This window comes from Rhinoraja longicauda, chromosome 22, assembly GCF_053455715.1.
Source record: "Rhinoraja longicauda isolate Sanriku21f chromosome 22, sRhiLon1.1, whole genome shotgun sequence".
Lineage (NCBI taxonomy): Eukaryota > Metazoa > Chordata > Chondrichthyes > Rajiformes > Arhynchobatidae > Rhinoraja > Rhinoraja longicauda.
In genome coordinates this window covers 31923-59598 of record NC_135974.1, presented here as the reverse complement: position 1 = coordinate 59598, position 27676 = coordinate 31923, and the positions used below count along the sequence as shown (strand labels likewise).

The 27676-nt window shown below is 47.5% G+C and overlaps 1 protein-coding gene across 3 annotated transcripts; it reads left to right on the top strand.

Annotated features, from left to right (window-relative positions):
• LOC144604328 (large ribosomal subunit protein P1-like) lies at positions 1–27635 on the top strand. Of its 3 annotated transcripts, none has more exons than XM_078418564.1 (4): positions 1–177; positions 21609–21683; positions 24798–24921; positions 25961–27635. In XM_078418564.1, the coding sequence occupies exons 1-4, from the start codon at positions 76–78 to the stop codon at positions 26038–26040; spliced, it is 381 nt and encodes a 126-aa protein (XP_078274690.1). In that variant the 5' UTR covers positions 1–75; the 3' UTR covers positions 26041–27635. The 3 variants fall into 3 exon arrangements, with proteins under 3 accessions (XP_078274690.1, XP_078274689.1, XP_078274692.1); XM_078418563.1 differs by having other exon boundaries at positions 1–207; XM_078418566.1 differs by having other exon boundaries at positions 1–147; positions 25961–27633.
• The last annotated feature ends 41 nt before the right edge of the window (positions 27636–27676 follow it).

Here is a 27676-nt window from a genome sequence, read left to right as displayed (position 1 = left end):
GGCGTTGTTGCGCATGTCCGTGAGGCCTCCCGCTCCGCTCCCGGTGTTTGTGTCCCGGTGACGGCAGGTGACGCCATGGCTTCCGAGGCCGAGCTCGCCTGCATCTACAGCGCGCTCATCCTGTACGATGACGACGTAGCCATTACGGTGAGGGAGCGCCGCGCTGTGGGAGTGGCGGTGAGGGAGCGCCGCGCTGTGGGAGTGGCGGTGAGGGAGCGCCGCGCTGTGGGAGTGGCGGTGAGGGAGCGCCGCGCTGTGGGAGTGGCGGTGAGGGAGCGCCACGCTGTGGGAGTGGCGGTGAGGGAGCGCCGCGCTGTGGGAGTGGCGGTGAGGGAGCGCCACGCTGTGGGAGTGGCGGTGAGGGAGCGCCGCGCTGTGGGAGTGGCGGTGAGGGAGCGCCGCGCTGTGGGAGTGGCGGTGAGGGAGCGCCGCGCTGTGGGAGTGGCGGTGAGGGAGCGCCGCGCTGTGGGAGTGGCGGTGAGGGAGCGCCACGCTGTGGGAGTGGCGGTGGATAGAGTTGAGGGATTTTTTAAATAACTAGATGGTTAGACATAGGCCAGAGGGGAAAAGACAGAAGGTGTGAGATAATGATAGATGAGGTGTGAATTGTGAAGCCAGAGGAAGGAATGTAGGTTTAAGGAAGAAATGGATGCCCAGATGGGGCACAGTGCCGAAAAAGGGGGGGGGGGGGGGCGGGTTGTTTGTAGGTTATTTACCTAAAATTGGAGGATTCAATGGTCATACTGTATAAGCTACTCAAGCGGAATATGAGTTGCTGCTGTGTAGGAAGGAACTGCAGTTGCAGAATGGGTGACATTTCGGGTCGAGACCCTTCTTCAGACCCTCTAGTTTGTGTGTGGCTTCACTCGGCAATAGAGGAGGCCCAGGAGAGAAAGGGCAGAATGGGAATGGGAAGGGGAATTAAAATGGGGCAGGCATTAAAGTTGTTATACTGAGCTAGTTCCATTTGGCTGCATTTGGCCCACTTCTCAAATTCTAGCCAATGTCTAGAGAAGAAGATTTGTAGTGAAGTCTAAAAGAAGAATCCAGACCTAAAGGAAATGACCCTCTGCAGATGCTGCCTGACCCAGCACTTTGTGTGTTTTAGTCAAGATTTCATGATCTGCAGTTCCTTGCGTCTCCAAGGCTTGAAGTGATTCCTAGTAGAGGATAGCTCTGCTTCACCTGAGCAGTTGTTACACATGCATCGTCTCCAGTCCCCTGAAGAGCTACTCCTCTCCATCACTGCCAGGTGGCAGTGGATGAGTTGTGAGAGGCTCGGTGGGTGAGGGTGGTTATGTTGCCTCCCTCTCACCTGATGTACCTGCCACATCTCTGTGTCTTTATGTCATTGGGTGAATTCCTGCTGGAAGGAAGCTTTGAAGTAATTAATGTAGGAAAATAACTGCAGATGCTGGTACAAATCGAAGGTATCACAAAATGCTGGAGTAACTCAGCAGGTCAGGCAGCATCTCTGGAGAGAAGGAATGGGTGACGTTTCAGGTCGAGACCCTTCAGACTGATGTCAGGGGGGGGCGGAACAAAGAAAGGATATAGGTGGGGACAGGAAGACAGTGGGAGAACTGGGAAGGGGGAGGGGAAGAGAGGGATAGAGGAACTATCTAAGGTTAGAGAAGTCAATGTTCATACCGCTGGGCTGTAAGTTGTCCAAACAAAATATGAAGTGCTGTTCCTCCAATTTGCAGTGTGCCTCACTATGACACTGGAGGAGGCCCATGACAGAAAGGTCAGACTGGGAGTGGGAGGGGAGTTGAAATGCTCAGCCACCGGGAGATCAGGTTGGCTAAGGCGGACTGAGCGAAGGTGTGCGAAACGATTACCGAGCCTGCGTTTGGTCTCGCCGATGTAGAGGAGTTGACATCTGGAACAGCGGATACAATAGATGAGGTTGGAGGAGGTGCAGGTGAACCTCTGTCTCACCTGGAAAGACTGTTTGGGTCCTTGGATGGAATCGAGGGGGGAGGTAAAGGGACAGATGTTGCATCTCCTGCGGTTGCAGGGGAAAGTGCCTGGGGAGGGGGTGGTTTGGGTAGGAAGGGACGAGTGGACCAGGGAGTTACGGAGGGAACGGTCTCTGCGGAAAGCAGAAAGGGGAGGAGATGGGAAGATATGGCCAGTAGTGGGATCCCATTGGAGGTGACGGAAATGTTGGAGGATAAAGCGTCTTTGAGTATATGAAAAGTGCTATATAAATAAAATGCATTATTATTATTATTATTATAATTTGTTGGATACACTGGCTGATGGGGTGGAAGGTGAGGACAAGGTGGGATTCTGTCCTTGTTACGAATGGGGGGAGGGGGAGCAAGAGCGGAGCTGCGGGATACAGAGGAGGCCCTAGTGAGAGCCTCATCTATAATGGAAGAGGGGAAGCCCCGTTTCCTAAAGAATGAGGACATCTTTGATGCCCTAGTGTGAAACACCTCAACCTGGGGGCAGATACGGAGGAATTGGGAGTAGGGGATAGACTTTTTGCAGGAGGCAGGGTGGGAAGAAGTGTAGTCCAGATAGCTGTGGGAGTCAGTGGGTTTGTAGTAGATGTCAGTCACTCGTCTGTCTCCTGTGATGGAGATGGTGAGACACCAGTCTCACTAAGTAATTAGGCTAAGTACTTACTAAAGAGAGGGTTGGACAAAAGTAATCACAATTTAAGAATTGCTGAATTTACAAGGGGAGGAATTTAATGTGATTTATAATGATTAGACTTAATTCAGATAATTAGAAATTCAGAAATTCAACCCACGAGATCAGATTCGCCAAATAAGGTTTTTATCCAAGCATCAGCTGATCCCTGAGTACGAACTGAGCAGGAGCAGAGTGCACAGACTGAGTGATCTCGGACACACTGACATGTAAATTCAGGTTTTATTCTCTGTGATATGTACAGGAGGATTGTTTTGGATGTAGAGGCTTCTGAACAGTTCTGCCATAAACCGGGGTACTGTCCGATTCACCTCCATCCCATTGTGGACATTGGACTTTGTCTACGTAAATGGATAGGATAGGTTTGGAGAAACACAGGCAGGTGGGACTAGTGTGGATGGGACATGTTTGGCTGCTGTGGGCAAGTTGGGCCGAAGGGTCTGTATATCTCTATGACTAAAACTGATGCGCTACTATGCTGAGAACCACATTCTGCACTCTTCTCCTTTGCTCTACCTATTGTACTTGAGTTTGACTTGGTTGTATTTATGTATGGTATTATCTGATCCTTTTGGATAGTAGCATGCAAAACAAAGCTTTTCACAGTACCTCGATGCACGTGACAATGATAAACCTAAGAGGGTGGAATAGACGAGAGGGAAAGGTGATCCTCTTTCTTTCTGTCCTCTTTGTGACAGTGGGTGTGAAACCTAATGGAAAACAAGGAGAAAACTCATGGGAAATGTAAATGCCGAAATGATAATTTATTTCAAACAATAAAACGAATTTGTAAGTGGCATTTAAGAGGCTTTAGCTAGGCACTGGATATGCAAGGAATGGAGGAATATGGATCACTGCAGGCAGAGGATTTAGTTTAGCTTGACCTCATGTTTGGCACAGATGTTGTGAGCCGAAGGGCATATTGCTGTGCTGTACTGTTCTATGTTACCAAGTAATGTATTTGTTGTGTAAGAAGAAACTGCAGATGCTGGTTTAAACCGAAGATAGACACAAAAAGCTGGAGTAACTCAGCGGGACAGGCAACATCTCTGGAGAGAAGGAATGGGTGACGTGTCGGGTCGAGACCTTTCTTCAGATGTATTTGTTGTTATGGGAATACTGATTATTTGCCAATTATTTATGAGAAGAAAGGCTCTCCTCTTCTTGCTGGAGAGTTCTCGCTGACAGGTAGTTGGAGAACGTGAGATTGGAGTAGCTGGTCCTTCTAGGAAACAATTTTTACTGCCAGGAACTCATGACTTGATTGCTAGATATGGGGCACTGAACTTACACATTTGAACACAGAGGACACGTCCCACATATGAGAGGCCAGCACCACAGCAAGAGCTCTGATGCATTCATTTGAATGTGTTTAATTTTATTTAGTTTAATTTCATTCATTATATTTATTGTCACGTGTACAAAGATACAATGAAATGTTTGTTCCGCGTACTAGCCATCCAAATCACACCATACATGAACAATAATCCTCTTTTGGAACAGCACGCAGAGAGTCGCCATGTTCTGGCACGATCTTGCAGCTTCCAAACCTCTGAAACAAGATATGCACTTTCTATTTTTCTTACTTTATGGTCCAGTTCTCTCAAAAAGTTAACCATTACTTATCCATCATTAAATCTTTCAATGTATTCACCAATCAACTAATTCCAACTGTCATTTGTGATACCTTCGATTTGTACCAGCATCTGCAGTTATTTTCCTACACAACTGTCATTTGTGATATTCCCAGTGGACTAGAGCATCTATTATGAATCAGATGGATTAGAGCTGCCTTGTCACTGAAACGCCATTTTCAATCTGTCTCCTTTGAATGAATTGGTGAGGATCTGGGTGCGGTCACTGACAGAGTTTTGCGATCACCAGAAACAATTGCAACTTGAAAAGCATGTTAGTTGTTTTAGTTTATTATCACGTGTACCGAGGTACAGTGAAAAGTTTTTGTTGTGTGCTAACCAGTCAGCGGACAGACAATACATGATTACAATTAAGCCCCTTACAGTGTTCAGATACATGATAAAGAGAATAGCGTGAATAACATTTAGTGCAAGATAAAGCCAGTAAAGTCCAATCAAAGGTAGTCCGAGGTTCTCCAATGAGGTAGATAGTAGTTCAGGACTATTCTCTAGCTGTGGTAGGATGGTTCAGTTGCCTGATAACAGCTGGGAAGAAACTGTACATAGATGTATTTTCACACTTATGTACCTTGGAAGTACAGTTATTGATGCAAAGTAGTAATTGTGGCTGCCAATTTACTGATAACAAAAAGCAGAATCAGGAGTCCAATGCTAACCACATTATCTGCTTAAAACACATCTGCTGGAAAGCTCTAAGTTAGGCAGCATCTGTGGAAGGAACGGACAGGCAATGTTTTGGGTTAGGAACTTCCTTCAAACTGCTATGTTGCTCCGACCCAAAACATTGTCTGTCCATTCGCTCCACAGATGCTGCCCGACATGCTGCGTTCATCCTGCATTTTGTGTTTTGCTCAAGATTCCAGCATCTGCAGTTGCTTGTGTCGCCATTCTTTGCTTTAATGACTTTCACTGAAGGATACTGGCTGGCTAGGGCACACAGGAGAGTCCCCTGCCCTTTCTCAAACAATATATATTGCTTTTTAGTTTAGGTACACAGCATGGAAACAGTTCTGGCCTACATCCTAGGGACAATTTACAGAAGCCAATTAAATTACCAACCTATACCTTTTTGAAATGTGAGAGGAAACTGGAGAAAACCCACAGGGAGAATGAACAAACTCCTTACAGACAGCATGAGTAGTCAGGATCAAACCCGGGTCTCTGGCACTGTAAGGCAGAAACTCTACCACTGCACCACTGTGTTTGAGGTACTGGAGAAGGTGGGCAAAGGTACAGTATGATAGCCCACCCGGCAATAACACCCCTGACAGTGCAGCACTCCCTCGTCATTATACCAGTATTGTCAGCTTCTGTGTTTGTGTTCAAAACGCCGCCCTGGGACTTGAACTGACGCTGCCCCATGTTAAATCCATCTCGTGTTCCCCTTGGGGCACATTCACTGGGCCCTGAAAGCAGTGAGACTACCTTATCTCCTGCAGCAGATGAATGGATTCCACTGAGTAATGGCAGATGGAGAATTGGGAGTGTTGTTGAGGCTTCAGCAGCTGCAAGAGTACTGAGTCTGGGCTGCTTGGGCTGTGTAAGGCCTCAACTCACCTCTGCTGGATCGTTTCAAATATTCATCACTTACCTTCTCTCCAAACCTTTCCTGTTTCATTTGGCAAAAAAAGAATCAAATGCTGGAGTAACCCAGCAGGCCTGGATAGAGTGGATGTCGAGAGGATGTTTCCACTAGTGGGAGAATCTAGGACCAGAGGTCGAAGCCTCAGAATTAAAGGACGTTCCTTTAGGAAGGAGATGAGGAGGAATTTCTTTACTCAGAGGGTGGTGAATCAGAGGCCGTTGATGGATATTTTTAAGGCAGAGATAGATACGTTCTTGATTAGTACAGGTGTCATGGGTTACGGGGGGAAGATAGGAGAATGGGGTTAGGAGGGAGAGATAGATCAGCCATGATTGAATGATGCAGTCGACATGATGGGTCAAATGGCCTAATTCTGCTCCTATCACGAATTTATGAAGTCAGGCAGCAACTCTGGAGAACATGGGTAGGTGACGTTTCACAGTGCTGGAGTAACTCAGCGGGTGAGGCAGCATCTCTGGAGAACATGGATAGGTGTTTCACAGAGTGCTGGCGTAACTCAGCGGGTCAGGCAGTATCTCTGGAGAACATGGATAGGAGACGTTTCAGAGTGCTGGAGTAACTTAGCGGGTCAGGCAGCAACTCTGGAGAATGTGGATTGGTGAAGTTTTGGGTCGGGTTCTTCAGACTTTTTTGGGGTGGGGAGGGAGGAAACTGGAAGCGAGAGAAAAACAGGACAATTCAGGACCGCCAATAGATGACCTCAGGCAAGGAGATTCCATGATAGGCCGATTGTTGGCTCTGGAAGGTCTGATCCCAAGAGGGCTACATCATTGTGAACTGTGGAACTAGTTAACTGACTTTTAGTGGAGGGGAAAAGAGCGGGAAGAGGGAGAGGAGTGGGGAGGAAGTTAGAGGTTACCTAAAATTAGAGAATTCAAGGTTCATACCACTGTGTTGTATGCTACCCAGGCAGAATATGAGGTGCTGTTCCTCTAGTTTGTGCTTCACTCTGGCAATGGAGGAGGCCTAGGACAGAAAGGTCAGTTTGGCAATGGGAAGGGGAGTTGAGGTAGTTAGCAACCAGGAGAACCAGTTGGCAGGAGATCCAGTTGGCCGAGCCTAAGTGTTGGGCAAAATGGCCAGTGAGTCTACGCTTGGTATTGCCATTGGCTAGTCTCCCCCACCCCACCTTTTACTACAATCAAGCAGAAGAAAGGCCCCAACCCGAAATGATAGCAGAGTCAAGGGATATGGGGGGAAGGCAGGAACGGGGTACTGATTGTGGATGATCAGCCATGATCATGGTGAATGGCGGTGCTGGTTCGAAGGGCCAAATGGCTTACTCCCATCCTGAGGCTGCGTTCATTGTTTCAACAGAGCCAATATGAAGAAGGTTCTCCCAAAATACTTCCAACACATCACTTTTCCCACTAGGGGAGAGCAGACCCTGGACCATTGTTACACCCCATTCAGAGATTGTCTATTGTCTATCATCACCTCTCCATGTTCCCAAGAGATGCTGCCTGGCCTGCTGAGTTACTCCAGCACTTTGTTCCCTTTTGTGTAAACCAGCATCTGCAGTTCCATGTTTCTTCACACAGAGGGTGGTGGGTATATGGATTGAGCTGCTGGAGGAGGTAATTGAGGTAGGTACTACAACTGGGCGGCACGGTAGCGCAGCGGTAGAGTTGCTGCTTTACAGCGAATGCAGCGCCGGAGACTCGGGTTCGATCCTGACTACGGGTGCTGTACTGTAAGGAGTTTGTACGTTCTCCCCGTGACCTGCGTGGGTTTTCTCCGAGATCTTCGGTTTCCTCCCACACTCCAAAGATGTACAGGTATGTAGGTTAATTGGCTGGGTAAATGTAAAAATTGTTCCTAGTGTGTGTAGGATAGTGTTAATAGTGTTAGTGTGCGGGGATCGCTGGGCGGCGCGGACTTGGTGGGCCGAAAAGGCCTGTTTCCGCGCTGTATATATATGATATGATATGATGATGATAACTCTTTGTGGGCCATGGATGTCTGTGTTTTAACTATACACTGCTCCCCGGTTCTGGAGCTGTTGACCATTAAAGCTAGACCTTTCTACCTCCCCAGAGAAGGTATTTATTCACAAAATGCTGGAGTAACTCAGCAGGTCAGGCAGCATCTCAGGAGAGAAGGAATGGGTGACATTTTGGGTCGAGACCCTTCTTCAGACCCGAAACCTCACCCATTCCTTCTCTCCTGAGATGCTGCCTGACCTGCTGAGTTACTCCAGCATTTTGTGAATGAATACCTTCGATTTGTACCAGCGTCTGCAGTTATTTTCTTATACTACCTCCCCAGAGACTTCAGTTCAGTCCTCCTTACTGTTGCTTACATACCCTCACAGGCTGATGAATCTCTAGCCCTAGATGAACTGTATGGGATTGTAAATGAGCTGGAGAACTCCCATCCTGAGGCTGCGTTCATTGTTTCAACAGAGCCAATATGAAGAAGGTTCTCCCAAAATACTTCCAACACATCACTTTTCCCACTAGGGGAGAGCAGACCCTGGACCATTGTTACACCCCATTCAGAGACTGTTATAAGCCCCTCCCTCGCCCTGCTTTTGGTAAGGCAGATCACTGTTCCATTCTACTGCTGCCTGCATACAGGCAGAAACTAAAACAGGAAAAAACGGTTTCCAGGGTCATATATAAATGGAACAACGAGGTTGATGAGGCCTTACAGGACTGCGTTGACACAACTGACTGGCAGATGTTTAAAGACGCAGCAGAAGGCAATATCAACGATACACAGACTCTGTCTTAGGCTACATAAGTAAGTGCATCGATGATGTGGTTCCAAAAGCCACCATCTGCACTTACCCAAATCAGAAACCCTGGGTCGGACGGGAAATCCGTGCTAAATTTAAAGCACGGACTACTGCCTTCAACTCAGGCGAGCTCAAGGCCTACAAGGTAGCCAGATATGACATCTGGAAGTCCATCAGGAAAGCCAAGAGAGACTACAGAAACAAAGTGGAATCTAACTACTACAGCATGTGGAGTGGATTACGCTGCGTCACAGACTACAAAAGGAAAAACAGGAGCACTGTTCAGCCTACCGCATCGCTCTCAGACAAGCTTAACACCTTTTACGCCCGGTTCGATGCAGACAACACAGCGCCCACCATGAGCCCACAGGTGTGCAGGGGGACTACCACACTGTCCTTACAAACGGCAGACGTGAGGCGGTCCTTCAAAAAGGTCAACGACCGCAAAGCTCCAGGGCCGGATGGTATTCCAGGGCGGGCCCTCAGAACGTGTGCTGATCAACTGGCAGACGTGTTCACCAACATCTTCAACCTCTCTCTGAGTCAGTCTGTGGTTCCCACCTCCTTCAAAGCATCCATCATCGTTCCTGTTCCAAAGAAACCAGTAACCTCCTGTTTAAATGACTACCGTCCTGTCGCACTGACATCAGTCATCATGAAGTGCTTCGAGCGACTAGTCAAAACTCACATCTGCTCCTCTCTCCCTGACACCTTAGACCCTCTTCAGTTTGCATATAGACCAAACGGCCACGGACGATGCCATCGCCATGACAATACATACTGCCCTCACCCACCTGGACAAAGGAAATACATATGTGAGAATGCTCTTTATTGACTACAGCTCGGCATTCAACACTATTATTCCCTCAAAACTCGTCTCCAAGCTCCTTGATCTTGGACTGGAGACCTCCATCTGCGGATGGATATTCGATTTCCTGACGGGCAGGCCCCAGTTGGTGAGAATTGGCAGCCACACCTCTTCCTCACTGATCCTCAACACAGGCACACCACAGGGCTGTGTGCTCAGTCCTCTCCTGTACTCCCTGTTCACACACGACTGTACTGCTAAGCACAGCTCAAACAGCATCCTAAAGTTTGCTGACGACACGACCATCTTGGGCCTCATCACAGACAACAATGAGACGGCCTACAGAGAGGAGGTAAAGGCACTAAACAGCTGGTGCCAGGAAAATAACCTCTCTCTCAATGTCAGCAAAACTAAAGAGATGATGGTGGACTACAGGAGACAGCGGGGGAGTGGACACCTCCCCATCCACATCGGTGATGCTGAGGTTGAAAGGGTCAGCAGCTTTAAGTTCCTCAGTGTGCACATCACTGAGGACCTATCCTGGACACTGCACACGGACACAATAACAAAGAAGGCCCACCAGCAGCTCTTTTTCCTGAGAAGGCTGAGGAAGTTTGGCATGAACGCCAGCATCCTCACAAACATCTACAGATGCACCATCGAGAGCCTGCTGACGGGCTGCACTACAGTCTGGTACGGGAACTGTTCTGCCCACAGCCACAAATCACTACAGAGAGTGGTGAAGACGGCACAGCACATCACTGGCAACTGTCTCCCGGCCATTCAGGACATTTTCTACCGGCGGTGCCTGCGGAAGGCATGCAGCATCATCAAGGACCTTGTTACACACAAAATGCTGGAGTAACTCAGCAGGTCAGGCAGCATCTCAGGAGAGAAGGAATGGGTGACGTTTCGGGTCGAGACCCTTCTTCAGACTGTCTGAACAAGGGTCTCGACCCGAAACGTCACCCATTCCTTCTCTCCTGAGATGCTGCCTGACCTGCTGAGTTACTCCAGCATTTTGTGAATAAATACCTTCGATTTGTACCAGCATCTGCAGTTATTGTCTTACAAGGACCTTGTTACCGTCAGGCAGAGGATACTGGAGTATGGCTGCGCGTACCACCAGACTTAAGAACAGTTTCTACCATCAGGCCATCAGGTTTCTGAACTCATAAACACTTTTCAAATCATATATGTTGATTATTATTAATATTGTCTTTTTACCTATTTTTAATATTGTCTTTTTGCCTTACTAATGTCATTTTTTAATCTTATTTATCCTTGGAATATTAATGCTGAGGTGACCCGTTGTCTTGTCAAATACATTTCAGTGTACCATTGACCCTGTGCCAACCTACATATGACAAATAAAATTTATTATTATTATTATTATTATTATATAGGAAAGGTTTAGAGGGAAATGGGCCAAATGTGTGCAAATGATGGGGGATCTAGGTCGGCATGGGCAAGTTGGACCAAAGGGCCTGTTTTCATGCTGTATGACTCTATGTAACAACCAGTGCTTGTAAAGCTGCAGCAAAGAAGGCTTTCTTTGTTCCGGTTCATTTCTGGTGTAGTTGGCAAATAAACAAATAAACCCTCTTGATCTTGGATGTCGAGCCCTTATGTTGTGATGGATTTAAATTCAATCCGTTTATTTGAATTTTTGCACTCACCGTTCAATGGTGTGGAGCACAGGCTGAACAGACTGTTCTGCACACTGCCGCTCTAAGACAATTAAACTGATTGCTTTTTCTATTTGTCTTTTATTGTAGCACAAGATGGGATTAATTAATGACCTCAGTAGCAGAATGCGATGATTAAATGCGTTTAATTTGAGGGAGAGTAGAGTGAGTTCACAGCCAATATTTTAACTGAAAGTCAAAAAAGCTGCATATTCTGGAAATCAGAATATGCTGGAATATCTGAGGTTCGACACAGCATTTTTGAAGAGACAAACGGTTAACGTTTCCGGTCACGGACTCCAGATCAGACTTGGAAAAGAATGAAGACAAGTTAGTTTTAAGTTTTAGTTTAGTTTAGTTTAGAGTTAAAGCGTGGCAACAGCCCTAGGGCCCACCGAGTCCGCACTGACCAGCGCTCCCCACACATTAATACTATCCTAACACACTAGGGACAATTTACATTTAGAAACATAGAAAATAGATGCAGGAGGAGGGTATTTGACCCTTCGAGCCAGCACCGCCATTCATTGTGATCATGGCTGATCATCTACAATCAGTAACCTGTGCCTGCCTTCTCCCCATATCCCTTGATTCCGCTAGCCCCTAGAGCTCTATCTCACTCTCTTTTTAATTCATTCAGTGAATTGGCCTCCACTGCCTTCTGTGGCAGAGAATTCCACAAATTCATAACTCTCTGGGTGAAAATGTTTTTTCTCATCTCAGTTTTAAATGGCCTCCCGTTTATTCTTAGACTCTGATTTATACCAAATCAATTAACCTACAAACCTGTATGTCTTTGGAAGTGTGGGAGGAAACTGAAGATCTTGGAGAAAACCCACGCGGTCACGGGGAGAAAGTACAAACTCAATACAGACAGCACCCGCAGTCAGGATGGAATCCGGGTCTCTGGAGCTTTGAGGCAGCAACTCTCCTGCTGCGCCACTCATCGTGGTGATCTATGGGATTTGGAACCAATGCCTCAACTTTGTACAATCTGAGGCAATGGCATGGTTGAAGGCAGCAAAGTTGCAGTGGGTAAATTTGCTGATGACATAGACAATAGGTGCAGGAGGAGGCCATTCGGCCCTTCGAGCCAGCACCACCATTCAATGTGATCATGGCTGATCACTCTCAATCAGTACCCCGTTCCTGCCTTCTCCCCATACCCCCTAACTCCACTATCCTTAAGACCTCTATCTAGCTCTCTCTTGAATGCATAAAGGTGGTTGGGTGAGTGTAGTGGACCTAACAAAGCTACAATGAATAGAGATATGTTAAATGAGTGGGTAATGATCTGGCAAATAGGAAAATGAGAAATTGTCCATTTGAACGAGAGAAATGGAAGGATATTATCTAAATGGTGATGGATTGCAGAGCTGTGAGATCCTCTGCCTTGGATTCCAGTCAGTTTACAGTAGCTACTCTTTCATTCTTCGCAACCAGCTCTTGCTCTTGCCCATTGAGTAACGTTGGCCCAGAGCCCAGTTCAAGAGTCCAGGAAGAGAAACCGGCAGTAATCCTGAAGTGGTCTTTGGGAGTGTGCGCATGGGAGCAGGCCTGTCCGAGGTTTCCTCTGCAGTCTTACTGCAGTCTCAGACTGAGTTACTGTACATTTGGCTGTTTAGTGTTTATGTGTCGAGGCATAGCATGGAAACAGGTTCACACTGATTCTATGTTGTCCCACTTTTGCATTCACTCCCTACACATTAGGGGCAATTTTAAAGGCCAATTAACCTATAAACCTACATTTTTTTTGGATATGGGGAGGAGGGGTTATGGTGGCACTGTGGCATAACTGGTCGACTTGCTGTCTCACTTATCGCCAGAGACCAGGTTCGATCCTGTATGGAGTTTACTTGTTTGCTCTGTGACCACGTGGGTTTAAACTAAACTAAACTGGAGCACTTATCGAGAGCATGTAAATGATCACCATAATCAAGGACCTCTTACACACCCTTCCAGGTCACAGAAGATACAAAAGCGTAGATGGACACAAAAAGCTGGAATAACTCAGCAGGACAGGCAGCGGGACTCCCCTAAATGGCCTTCTACCCTCTCCAACTGCCGGCGTGACATCAACCGTCTCAACTTTTCCACTCCCCTTACCTACTCGAACCTCACCCCCTCTGAATGCACAGCCCTCCCTCCGCTCACTCTGCAGCAACCCCGATATTATCATCAAACCCGCCGACAAGGGAGGTGCCCTGGTAGTCTGGCACACTGACCGGGCTGAGGCCAGGCGCCAACTCTCAGACTCCTCCTCCTACTTATCCTTGGACCATGACCCCACAGACGAACACCAGGCCACAATCACACAGACCATTTCAGATTTCATCATTTTTGGCTGTCTGCCTTCCACAGCCTCCAACCTTATCGTTTCCCAGCCCCGCACAACCCGGTTTTACCTTATTCCCAAAATCCATAAACACAACTGCCCTGACAGACCCATTGTATCTGCCTGCTCCCATCCCACGGAAATGATTTCCTCGTTCCTCGACTCCATCCTATCCCCCCTGGTCCAATCTTGCCCGACCTATGTCCAAGATACCTCACATGCCCTTCGTCTAATGACTTCCGCTTTCCAAGCCCCCACTCCCTCATCTTTACCTTGGACGTTTAGTCATTCTACACCTCCATCCCCCACCAGGAAGGCCTTAAAACCCTCCGTTTCTTCCTCGACCACAGAACCATCCAATTTCCCTCTACTAACACTCTACTCCACCTAGCTGGTTCTCACCCTTAACAACTTCTTCGACTCCTCCCACTTCCTCCAAATCCAAGGCATAGCTATGGGCACCCGCATGGGCCCCAGCTATGCCTGCCACTTTGTACGGTACGTTTAACAATCCTTGTTCCAGGCGTACAATGGCCCTATCCCCGAATGTATCTCTGTTATATTGACGACTGCATCGGTGCTACCTTCTGAACCCATGCAGAACTCATGGACTTCATCAACTTCACCACCAATTTCCATCCTGCACTCAAATTTACTTGGACCATCTCCGACACCTCCCTCCCCTTTCTTGATCTCACCATCTCCATCACAGGAAATAGACTATTGACTGACGTCTATTACAAACCCACTGACTCTCACTGCAATCTCGACCTCTTCCCATCGTACTTCCTGCAAAGACTCTATCCCCTATTCTCAATTCCTCCATCTATGCCGCATCTGTGCCCAGGATGAAGTGTTCCATACCAGGACATCCGAGATGTATGGAATACCTCATCCTGGGTGCCGATGCGGCATAGAAGGAGGAATTGGGTGTAGGGGATAGAGTCTTTGCAGGAAGCAGGGTGGGAAGAAGTCGATATTGCTCCGAGATGTCCTCATTCTTTAGGGAACGGGGCTTCCCCTCTCCTATCATAGATGAGGCCCTCACTCGTGTCTCCTCGGTACCCCGCAGCTCCGCCCTTGCTTCTCCTCCCCCTAGTCGCAACAGAGACAGAGACCCCTAGTCCTTACCTTTCATCCCATCAGCCATCGCATGCAACACATAATCGTCCAAAATTTCTGCCACCTCCAGTGGGATCCCACCACGAGCCACATTTTTCCATTTCCATCACTTTTCGCCCTCTGCAGAGACCGTTCGCTCCGCAACTCCCTGGTTAATTCATCCCTCACCATCCAAACCACCCCCTCCCCAGGTACCTTCCCCTGCAACTGCAGAAGATGCAACACCTGTCCCTATACCTCCTCCCTCAACTCTCAGGGACCCCGACAGTCCTTTCAGGTTAGGCAGAGGTTCACTTGCACCTCCTCCAACCTCATCTATTGTATCCGTTGTTCAAGATGTGGACTTTTATACATCGGCAAGACCAAAAGTAGGCTGGGTGATCGTTTCGCTGAACACCTTCGCTCAATCCGCCTGAACCTACCTGATCTCCCGGTTGCTGGACACTTTCATTCTCCTTCCCATTCCCACATTGACCTTTCTGTCCTCGGTCTCCTCTATTGTCAGAGTGAGGCTAAACGCAAATTGGAGGAACAGCATCTCATATTTCACTTGGGCAGTTTACTGCCCAGAGGTATGAATATTGATTTCTCTCACTTCAGGTAGCCCCGGCACTCCCTCTCTCTCTCTATCCCTCCCCCACACAAATCGCACTAGCTTCTCGTTTTCACCCCACAGACAGCTAACAATGGCCTGTTTCCTTAATCATCGTTATGTTTTTGCATATCTTTCTTTCATTGTTCTTTATCTCTCTACATCTTCGTCTATATCTCTCGTTTCCCTTATCCCTAACCAGTCTGAAGAAGGGTCTCGACCCGAAACATCACCCATTCCTTCTCTCCAGAGATATTTTCGGTTTAAACCAGCATCTGCGGTTCCTTCCGATACAAAAGCATCACAGCACGTACCACTAGATTCAGGAACAGCTTCTTCCCAACTGTTACCAGACTAAGCTAGGGTGTAGTCCCGATCTCACAACCTACCTCATTGTGGACCTTGCACCTTTTCTCTGTAACTATAACACTGTAACAATATATTCTGTACTCTGGCGTTTTTCCCTTTGCACTACCTGCTGCGCTTGGTTGCGTACAGCGTGATTATACATGTATATGGTTTGATTTAATGATAGATTCAGGTTTATTATTGTCACGTGTACTGAGGTACAGTAAACAGCTTTGTTTTGCATGCTATCCAATCAGATCAGATAAAACTATACATGAATACAATCAAGCCAAACTCAAGTACAACAGAGCAAAAGGAGAGATACAGAGTATACAATAACTGGTCTCCAGGGACTGAGGGTCTGAGCTATAGGGAGAAGTTGGGAAGGTTAGGACTTTATCCCTGGGAGCACAGAAGGATGCGGGAGGAATCTTAGAGGTGTTCAAAATTGTGAGGGAAACAGGTAGAGTGAATGCTATCTATATACTAAAACTCTCGTTTGTTTGTTTGTTTGTTCCTGAACTACAGCCAAAACGGTACACGATAGTGCGACAATTTTAGGCCCACCTTACTCACCATTGGTGCTAATGGAAGAAGTTTAATTGAAATTGGTGTTATATTTTTTAAGTTATTCACATTTTAAAGTTTAAATCTATCTCTGAGGGAGGGAGGGGGGAGGGAGGGAGGGGGGAGAGAGGAAGGGGGGGAGGAGCGGGGGTTGAGGGGGATAGAGTGGGAGGGAGGGGAAGGGGGGAGTTGGGGAGGAGAGGGTGCTGCACCAATGCAAGAGAGGTTTGGGCCCATTGGGTCCACTTAGTCTAAGAAGATAACTGCAGATGCTGGTACAAATCGAAGGTATTTATTCACAAAATGCTGGAGTAACTCAGCCGGTCAGGCAGCATCTCAGGAGAGAAGGAATGGGTGACGTTTCAGGTCGAGACCCTTCTTCAGACTGATGTCAGGGAGGCGGGACAAAGGAAGGATATAGGTGGAGACAGGAAGATAGAGGGAGAACTGGGAAGGGGGAGGGGAAGAGAGGGGCAGAGGAACTATCTAAAGTTGGAGAAGTCAATGTTCATACCGCTGGGCTGCAAACTGCCCAAGCGAAATATGAGGTGCTGTTCCTCCAATTTCCGGTGGGCCTCACTATGGCACTGGAGGAGGCCCATGACAGAAATGTCAGACTGGGAGTGGGAGGAGGAGTTGAAGTGCTCAGCCACCGGGAGATCAGGTTGGTTAAGACGGACTGAGCGAAGGTGTTGAGCGAAGCGATCGCCGAGCCTGCGTTTGGTTTCGCCGATGTAAAGAAGTTGACATCTAGAGCAGCGGATGCAATAGATGAGGTTGGAGGAGGTGCAGGTGAACCTCTGTCTCACCTGGAAAGACTGTTTGTGTCCTTGGATGGAGTTGAGGGGGGAGGTAAAGGGACAGGTGTTGCATCTCGTGCGGTTGCAGGGGAAAGTGCCCGGGGATGGGGTGGTTTGGGTAGGAAGGGACGAGTGGACCAGGGAGTTACAGAGAGAACAGTCTCTGTGGAACGCAGAAAGGGGAGGGGATGGGAAGATGTGGCCAGTGGTGGGGTCCCGTTGTAGGTGACGGAAATGTTGGCGGATGATTTGTTGGATACGCTGGCTGGTGGGGTGGAAGGTGAGAACGAGGGGGATTCTGTCCTTGTTACGAATGGGGGGAGGGGGAGCAAGAGCGGAACTGCGGGATGTAGAAGAGACCCTAGTGAGAGCCTCATCTATAATGGAAGAGGGGAAGCCCCGTTTCCTGAAGAATGAGGACATCTCTGATGCCCTTGTGTGAAACACCTCATCCCGGGCGCAGATGCGGCGTAGACGGAGGAATTGGGTGTAGGGGATAGACTTTTTGCAGAAGACAGGGTGGGAAGAAGTGTAGTCCAGATAGCTGTGCGAGTCAGTGGGTTTATAGTAGATGTCAGTCACTAGTCTGTCTCCTGTGATGGAGATGGCGAGGTCCAGAAACGGGAGGGAGATGTCGGAGATAGTCCAAGTATATTTAAGGGCAGGATGGAAATTGGAAGTGAAGTGTATGAAGTCAGTGAGTTCTGCATGGGTACAAGAGGTAGCACCAATGCAGTCGTCGATGTAGCGGAGGTAGAGTTCGGGGATGGGGCCAGTGTACGTCCGGAACAGGGATAGTTCGACGTACCCGACAAAGAGGCAGGCGTAGCTAGGGCCCATGCGAGTGCCCATAGCTACGCCTCTGGTTTGGAGGAAGTAGGAGGAGTCAAAGGAGAAGTTGTTAAGGGTAAGAACCAGCTCTGCTAGGCGCAGGAGAGTGTTAGTAGATGGGAATTGGCTGGTTCCACGGTCGAGGAAGAAACGGAGGGCTTCAAGACCATCCTTGTGGGGGATGGAAGTGTGGAGTGACTGGACATCCATGGTAAAGATGAGGGAGTGGGGGCCTGGAAACCAGACGTTATCGAGGAGATGGAGAGCATGTGAGGTGTCTTGGACGTAGGTGGGGAGGGATTTGACCAGGGGGGATAGGATGGAGTCGAGGTAGGTGGAAATAAGTTTGGTGGGACATGAGCAAGCAGAGACAATGGGTCTGCCAGGACAGTTCTGTTTATGGATTTTTGGTAGGATGTAAAATCGGGCCGTGCGGGGCATTAGAGGGTAGATTGCCGGAAATGGTGAGGTCCGTGATGGTGCTGCTGATAAAGGTCTGGTGTTTGTCGGTGGGGTCATGGTCCAGGGATAAGTAGGAAGAGGTGTCTGAGAGTTGTCGTCTGGCCTCGATCTGGTAGAGGTCAGCCCACCAGACAGCACCTCCCTCGTCAGCGGGTTTGATGACTAAGTCAGGGTTGTTGCAGAGTGAGTGGAGGGCTGCACGTTCAGGAGGGGAGAGGTTAGAGTTAGTCAGGGGAGTGGAGAATTTGAGGCGGTTAATGTCACATCGGCAGTTGGAGATGAAAAGTTCTAGTGAATGTAGTTGGCCAACCGGAGGGGTCCAAGAGGAGGGGGTCCGTTGGAGACAGGAGAAGGGGTCATCAGTGGGGGGTAAGGACTCCTTCCCATGGAAAAAGGCTCGGAGGCGGAGGCGATGGAAGAAGAGCTCCACGTCATGGCGGACCCGGAACTCGTTGATGTGGGGTCCACTTAGTCTAGTAGATAATTAAATACATAAATGCAAACGTCAAACTCAAGTACAATCAGCAGAGCAAAGGGGAAGTTCTCAGCATTGTAGCACAATAGTTCAACACAATGGAATGCAAAGAAGCTTTAACATCACCTGTACCTCCCTCCGACTGTCCCTGTGGCAATAATCCATGGCCGCATCCACACCACCCTGGCTATGTCCTCACCTCACCCCTGCCATCAGGAAGCCTGAAAGCTGCAACCTTCAATGTGTATGCACACACATACACACACACTGTAATAGTGCAAAAAAACAAAACCCATGCCATATATAAAGGTCCAGTACATTTGTATACGTATATATAAAGATAAAATGTACTGAACTTTTTTTTAGTTTGTTATGTTGTTTGTAGGGTACTCTGTTTACTTATTCTGTTGTGCTGCTGCAATAAGAATGTCATTGTTCTATCTGGGACATGTGACAATAAAACACACTCTTGACTCTTTCTGCTGCAAGTAAGAATTTCACTGTTCTGTTTTGGACATATGACAATAAAACACTCCTGAAACCCTGCCAATGTTCCTGCACTGATGTGTAAGAAGCTCAATTTCCTGAAGCTCATTGAATTGATTCCTTTTAAACTGAAGGGGTAGATTCACACCTTTTGCTTCACTGAGATGGTGCATGGGTCGCCATCTGCTGTTGTTTCCGCATTTGCCACTTGTGCTGCTAAACTTGAGAGGGTTTAGACCTGTGGTCTTGCAATGGGCTGTGGCTGGTAACACTGCAGGCACACCAATGGCTGCTGTGCAAACACACAAAATGCTGGAGTACCTCAGCGGGACAGGCAGCATGTCTGGAGAGAAGGAATGGGTGATGTTTCAGATTCAGACCCTTCTTCAAACTCCGGCTTCTGTGCACTGTGTTGTGACAAACACCTCAAATGAGAAAACACAACCTTGTTACCTGCTGCTGCTAATGGTTCCTGTGGGAAATTATTGAGAGGGGTGTTTTATACTTGAACTAAAATGAAACAATGAGCTTCGCTATGATTACATTGTATTGAGTGATGGACTGAAATGCTGTCTATATTAGCAACTGAAAGGAACCATCCAAGTTATCCCTCTTCCCCAAAATCTTGCCGTTCTTTTCTTTTTTTAAAGCACTTTAATGTGAAAGGGGCAAGGTTTAAATGAGACGTGCAGGGCTGTTTCTTTACACAGTGGGGAATGCCTGGAACGTGCTGCCAAGGGTGGTGGTGGAGGCAAATACGATAGTGGCGTTTAAGAGGTTTTCAGATAGGCCCGTGGAAGTGCGCCGAGTGGGGGGATATAAATCACGTACAGGCAGAGGAGATTAGTTTCCTTTCAATTCATGTTTGCCCAGATATTGTGGGCTAAAGCACCTGTTCTGCGAGGTACTGTTCTGTGTTATGCTGCTCAGAGTCTTTTACACAGCCTGGCTAATCAAGAACCAGAAGACGTAGGTTTACAGTGAGATGGGAAAGATTTTATAGAAACTTTGGGCGGTCACGGTGGCACAGCGGTAGAGTTGCTGCCTTACAGCGAATGCAGCGTCAGAGACCTGGGTTCCATCCCGACTATGGGGGCTATCTGTACGGAGTTTGTACGTTCTCCCCTTGACCTGCGTGGGTTTTCTCCGAGATCTTCGGTTTCCTCCCACACTCCAAAGACCTACAGGTATGTAGGTTAATTAGCTTGGTAAATGTAAAAATTGTCCCTAATGGGTGTAGGATAGTGTTAATATGCGGGGATCGCTGGTCGGTATGGCCCTGGTGGGCCGAAGGGCCTGTTTCCACACTGTATCTCTAAACTATACTACACTAAACTTGAGGGGTAACTTTTTACACAAAGGGCAGTGGGTATATAGAATGAGCTGCCAGAGGAGATTATTGTAACAGCTTTTAATCGACATTTGGACAGGTACATGGATAGGTAAGGTTTAAAGGCAGGCAGTTGAGACTGGCATTGATGAGACATCTTGGTTGGCATGGGCAAGTTGGGCTGAAGGGCCTTTTTTCATGCTCTGACTCCGTGACTCTAAGTGTCAGTCGAAAGAAAGATCCTGACCAGAAACGTGATTCATGTCTTCAGAGATGCTGCATGACTCGCTGAGTTACTCCAGCACTTTGTGTCTTTTTTTTGTTGTAAACGAGCATCTGCAGTTCCTTGTTTCTACTCCAGGATTGGTGTTGGATTTACAGGTAGAAAATAAATTTAAAAGAGTGTGATGATTGTATCAGATGATGGTAGAAGTTGTTGTGGGAGCTGCATGCCACACTCCAGTGCCAGCTTATGATCAGCTTACACACAAAGCTGCTGCCCTTCAACCTCTTTACCTTGGTGATGTTGGTGCGGCCACATTTAGAGGATTGCATTCAGTTTTAGGCACCATGTCATAGGAAAGATGTTGTCAATCTGGAACAAGGACAGAGAAGATTTATGAGGATTTTGCCAGGAATCAAGGATCTGGGCTATAGGGAGAGGTTGAACAGACCAGGACTTTATTCCTTGGAGCACAGGAGGATGAGGGGTGATCTTATAGAGTTGTATAAAATCATGAGAAGAATAGATCAGGTAAATGCACAGAGTCTCTTGCCGAGAGTAGGGGAATCGAGAACCAGAGGAAGTAAGTTTAAGGTGAGGGGGGAAAGATGTAATAGGAACCTGAAGGGTAACTTTTACACACAAAGGGTGGTGGGTGTATGGAATGAACTGCCAGAGGAGGTAGTTGAGGCAGGGACTATCACAACGTTTAAGAAGCAATTAAACAGGCACATGGTTAGGACAAGTTTAGAAGGATGTGGGCCAAAGGCAGGCAGGTGCGACATATGTAGATAGGACATGTTAGTCAGTGTGGGCAGCTTGGGCGGAAGGGTCTGTTTCCACGCTGTATCACCCCATGACCTCTTTCTGTTACAGGAGGACAAGCTGAATGCTTTGATGAAGGCAGCAGGAGTTACAGTGGAACCCTTCTGGCCCGGACTGTTTGCCAAGGTACTGCACTCAGTAACGGAAGGAATGATTTGTGAGAGATTTTCACTGCCGTAATTTAAAAGTGGTCGGGCGGTCGATCAGTCGGTCCATCTTTGCTTCCTTGTGGGCCAGGGAGATCCTCCCTGAATCACTGGGGATTAACATTAGAAACGAATAGGAAGTTATTTGTGTACATCACTTAATTAAGGAAATTAAATCTAGAGAATTATATTTCTCTGCCTTTGGTCTGCTACCATTTGAAAAAAAGTTTGTAAGTCATAGGAACAGAATTAGGCTATTCAGCCCATCGAATCTACTCTGCCATTCAATCATGGCTGATCTCTTTCCCACTCAACCCCTTTCTCCTGCCTTTCTCCCCTTCTCCCTTCAAACGTCTGCAATTTTGGAAGAATGTGCAGCGAGCATTAGAAATAAATACCTATTGGACAGCAATGAGAGGATGGATTGGAGTTTCACTGCTGTACTAAGGGTGGAAAATACTTACCTCATGTCTTGAACTGTTGAAGAGGACATAGACAGAGCAGGGTGACCCGTGGTGCTGCAGCTTCCTGCTTCTCCTGAACGCATGGATGCTTTATTGCCTTCCATCACAGTGAGGGATGTGGGGAATCCGATGTGGTCGATGCTTATGTTAACTTTTATGTATTTGTGTGTCTTGGTGCTTTTTTAGTATGGCTGTATGGTAATTTGCATATCACTCACTGTACCTTAATTGGTACATGTGACAGTAAAAGACGCTTGAAGCCTCTGGATCTAATTTCCAGTTGACAAGGTACAACAGGAGGTGTGATAAATAATTCACACGGACAATATCATCATTAGGAGTGCCAGCAGTCAGGAAAGACTGATCAGCCTGAGCTTCATTTCTCCAGAAAGGAGGAAGCTAGGGATGACCTGACTGGGATGGCCTTTTAAACAATGAAGGGGTTGTAGGGTGTACTTGGAGAGGGTGTTTCCAGTTCTCTTGGGAATCCAAAAATGGGGCCAGAAATGTAAGAAAGTTGCCATTACATGTAATCCGGAAGGGGGGGGGACATTGTATGTCTTGATACCAGAGCAAGTGAATAGCATAGAACAAATAGAGCAGAGAACATAGGCAAGGCCAGCAGCATAATCACGGACCAGACTCACCCCGGTCACTACCTCTTCTCCCCTCTCCCACCAGATAAGAGGTACAGAAGTGTGAAAACGCACACCTTCAAATTCAGGGACAGTTTCATCCCAGCTGTTATCAGGCAACTGAACCAAGATGCCTCATTTAAGTTAGTCCCATTTAGAAACATAGAAACATAGAAAATAGGTGCAGGCGGAGGCCATTTGGTCCTTCGAGCCAGCACCGCCATTCATTATGATCATGGCTGATCACCCACAATCAGTAACCTGTGCATGCCTTCTCCCCATATCCCTTGAGTCCACTGGCCCCAAGAGCTTTATCTAACTCTCTTTTAAATTCATCCAGTGAATTGGCTTCCACTGTCTTTTGTGGCAGAGAGTTCCACAAATTCACAACTCTCTGGGTGAAAAAGTTCCTTCTCACCTCAGTTTTAAATGGCCTCCCCTTTATTCTAAGACTGTGGCCCCTGGTTCTGGACTCACCCAACTTTGGGCACATTTTGTCCTGCATCTAGCTTGTCCAGTCCTTTTATAATTTTATATGTTTCTGTAAGATCCCCTCTCATCCTTCTAAACTCCAGTGAATACAAGTCTAGTCTTTTCAATCCTTCCTCATATGACAGTCCCGCCATCCCAGGGATCAATCTCGTGAACCTACGCTGCACTGCATCAGTTACAAGGATGTCCTTCCTCAAATTAGGAGACCAAAACTGTACACAATACTCCAGATGTGGTCTTATACAACTATTTACTCCTATACTGAATTCCTCTCGTTATGAAGGCCAACATGCCATTAGCTTTCTTCACTGCCTGCTGTACCTGCACGCCAACTTTCAGTGACTGGTGTACAAGGACACCCAGGTCTCGCTGCACTTCCCCCTTATCTAACCTAACACCATTGAGATAATGAGGAACCTCCAAGCGGTTGCTTTACCTTGAGTTCCCTTATTAAATCTGGTTCATTGGCCAACACTAAATCCAGAATTGCCTTCTCTCTGGTAGGCTCCAGTATAAGCTGCTCTAAGAATCCATCTCAGAGGCACTCCATAAACTCCCATTCTTGGAGTCCAGAACCAACCTGATTTTTCCAGTCTACCTGCATATTGAAATCCCCCATTACCTTTGTGGCATTACCTTTGTTACCTGCCAATTTTAACTCCTGCTACAACCTACATCCTATATCCAGGCTAATGTTTGGGGGTCTGTAGATAACTCCCATTAGTGTCTTCTTACCGTTACAATTCCTCAACTCTATCCACAGTGACTCTACATCGTCAGTCCCAATGTCACCCTTCATAAGGGACTGAATTCCATCCCTCACCAACAGAGCTACCCCACCTCCTCTGCCCACCTGCCTGTCCTTTCTATAGGATGTATAACCCTGAATATTCAGTTCCCAGTCCCGATCCTCCTGCAGCCATGTCTCTGTAATCCCCACAATGTCATACCTACCAATCTCTAACTGAGCCTCAAGCTCATCCACTTTACTTCTTATACTTCGCGCATTCATATATAATACTTTTAATCCTTTGCTCATCTCACCTTTCACATCGATTCCTATTACACTTGGCCATTCTCTCCTATTTCTTCGTGAGCTTTTTGTCCCGTTCTGAGGTCTTTCTTAACTTTTCCTATTCTTTCCCTTTAACTCCCATTTGAAACACCCCCACCCCCTCACTATTTAGTTTAAAACCACCAGTGTAGCAGAGGCAAATTTGCCTGCATTTGGCCCTTATTTCTCTTAAATCTTTCCTATCCATGCATAGTGAACCATGAACAGTTGGATATCCTAATAGTGTGAGATGAAGAGAGATAGGGGGAGGCTAGTGTGGTGCAGAGGGAATGAATGGCCGGAATCATTGTACCGCTGGCGATATGATTTTAAGCGTTGCCCGGTTCCATGGACGCTGCCTGTTGGCCGGAGTCTGGATCCATTGGTTCCACTGTGGGGGGTCCATGTGGTGGATGTAATTGGGCCTCGTGTTTGTGTGTCTCCCACAGGCTCTGAGCAATGTGAACATGGGCAGCCTGATCTGTAACATCGGCGCTGGTGGCCCGGTGCCTCTCGGTGCCTTCCCTCAGGCCGGCCCTGCTACCGTTGGGACGGCATCTGCAGCTCCCGACGGTATGTACAGTACGTCTGTGCCCAGGACCCTGCTGTGCACAGAGTGCTGGAGTAATTCAGCGGCTCAGACAGCATCTCTGAACAACATAGATAGGTCTCATCCTGAAACATCACCTATCCATGTTCTCCAGAGATGCTGCCTGACCCGCTGAGTTACTCCAACACTGTGAAACGTCACCTATCCACGTTCTTCACAGATGCTGCCTGACCCGCTGAGTTACTCCAGCACTCTGTGAAACGTCACCTATCCATGTTCTCCAGAGATGCTGCCTGACCCGCTGAGTTACTCCAACACTGTGAAATGTCACCTATCCACGTTCTTCACAGATGCTGCCTGACCCGCTGAGTTACTCCAGCACTCTGGGAAACGTCACCTATCCATGTTCTCCACAGATGCTGCCTGACCCGCTGAGTTACTCCAGCACTCTGTGAAACGTCACCTATCATGTTCTCCAGAGATGCTGCCTGACCCGCTGAGTTATTCCAGCACTATGTGAAACATTATGAACCATTCCTATCAATGTGCCTGTCTAATTGTTTTCTAAATGTTGTGATAGTACCTGCCTCAACTACCTCCTCTGGCAGCTCGTTCCATGCTCCCATCTCAGTGAAAACTTGCCACTCAGCTTCATATTAAAGTTTGTCACTCTCATCTTAAACCTGTGCCCTCTGGTTCTTGATTTATCTACCTTGGGTAAAAGACAGTGCATTCACTGTATCCCCTCATCATTTTATTATGTTTTATCTTCATGCCCTCAAAGAATTAAGTCCTACATTGCCCAATTTCTCCCTGTAGCTCAGGCCTCGAGTCCCGGCAACATCCTCGTAAATCTCTGCATCTTTCGGGCTTGGTCCGAGGTAGATCTTTTCACTGCCGGAGACTGTCAGGTGATGGGGCGATACGGAGCGGCGGTGTGACGGGTTTAGTCTCTGCTGCAGGATGCGGCTTGGGCGGGCTGCAGTGGGTTTTTTCCTTCCTGCTTGCCTGTTTGTAGACAGCCAGTTGCCGATGCCAACACCCTCTGTTTCCTCCCTGCAGCTGAAGAGAAGAAAGCCGAGGTGAAGGAGGAATCGGAGGAGTCAGACGAAGACATGGGCTTTGGGCTCTTCGATGATTAGCCTGGACTTTCCAGCAAGACAAACCGAAAATCTTCTCACCCAGCGACTCCCAATGCCTGAGCCAAATTAAGACCAGCTAGGGAACAGGCCAGGAGGCACAGCAGCATGTTTGGCACTCGATCATGCGGAGCAGCCCGTTCCTCTGTGACAAACCTACCCTGGGACCCAGCTTGGTTTGGCTGGGGGATTGGGACTTGGACCTCCCTAGTCCAGCATGTGTCCCTTGCACTTTGATCTCCTTTTAAAGTGCGCCCTGTGATAGCCTAGAGCAGATGCAACGATGTAGACAGAGACACTGGAGGTTTCAGATCGAGCATGGAGGGTGGTGGGATGCAGATTGCAATGTCGCCACCCCTCCTGCTTGGAATCCACTATGCTCATGGTATAACACTCCATTTTATTATAAATTACATTCCTAGAGTTTGCATATAGTTTTATTTTTTTTAGTAGCTAAAGATAACTTATTGTCGTGCTGTGAAACGAAGCACCATGGTAGTTGTGCTTGTGGAAGGAGTCCCGTTAGGCACCATATTGAATCAGATTTGGATGGAGGCAAATGGGGGATGTGTATGCACTTTATTGCAGTTTGCAGGGTGATGATGTTTCCTGTGGTCTGATTTCAAGCCTGAGAGTGGCTCTGCTGCTTGTGAAAGTAATGTGGAGCAGGTTGAAGTACTCAATGTCTCGCCAGCCCCTGCCCCAAACCCGAGGCACTGGTCTTTCACCCAGTCCACGCTCTTCCCACAGCTCAGCTTGTTTTACAAGCAACTCCACCGGCGTTTCAGAGTGGCTCATCTCCATTATCCAACAGTTCCTGACAAGGGGGCAACTATCATCCAATCAGGCTGGTCCCTTTCAACACAGGTCATTATGAGCCAATGAGAGTGGTTCCTGACAAAGGGGCAACTATTATCCAATGAGGTTGCCCCTATGAACAGGGGCAGGTCCATTATCCAATGACCTGAGGCAACAATAAACCAATGGGCTGCAGACCGAGGGAAGATTGCAATATAAAAAAATACATTATTATTAAAAATAAAAGTAATAAAATATTTGGCACTTTACATAAATCACTGCAATATTTATGGTTGGACTGTCACCAGCTGGATTTGTCAAGCCTGTCTGAACAATTGTTGGGCTGATTTGATTGAAACTCTGCTTCCAACATGGTGTGAAATAAAAGCTCTAATTCCCTTTGGTATGTTTTGCTTCGTGTCTTAGAAATAATTAACGATTTTATGGAAATATTTTTAATTTGTTGCAGAGAATCTTTCCATATTGTGCTTCTGTATTTTTTTAGCTGGGTTTTGAATTGCTGTGAGTAATAACTGGCAATCATGGTACGTGCAGCACAGGAAGAGGCCACTCGGCCCAACTATTGACACTGGAATTTCTGCTCAACCTCCTCCCATTTCTTACCCATCTAACAAACTCTGACCAACCTTATTCCCTCTTCTCTCACCTGCTTGTCCAGCATATCTGCTTGAAGTCTGAAGAAGGGTTCCGACCTGAAATGTTACCTATCCATGTTAGCCAGAGATGCTGCCTGAGCTACTGAATTACTCCAGCACATTGTACCTCTCCATGTTCTCCAGAGATGCTGCCTGAGCTACTGAATTACTCCAGCACATTGTAC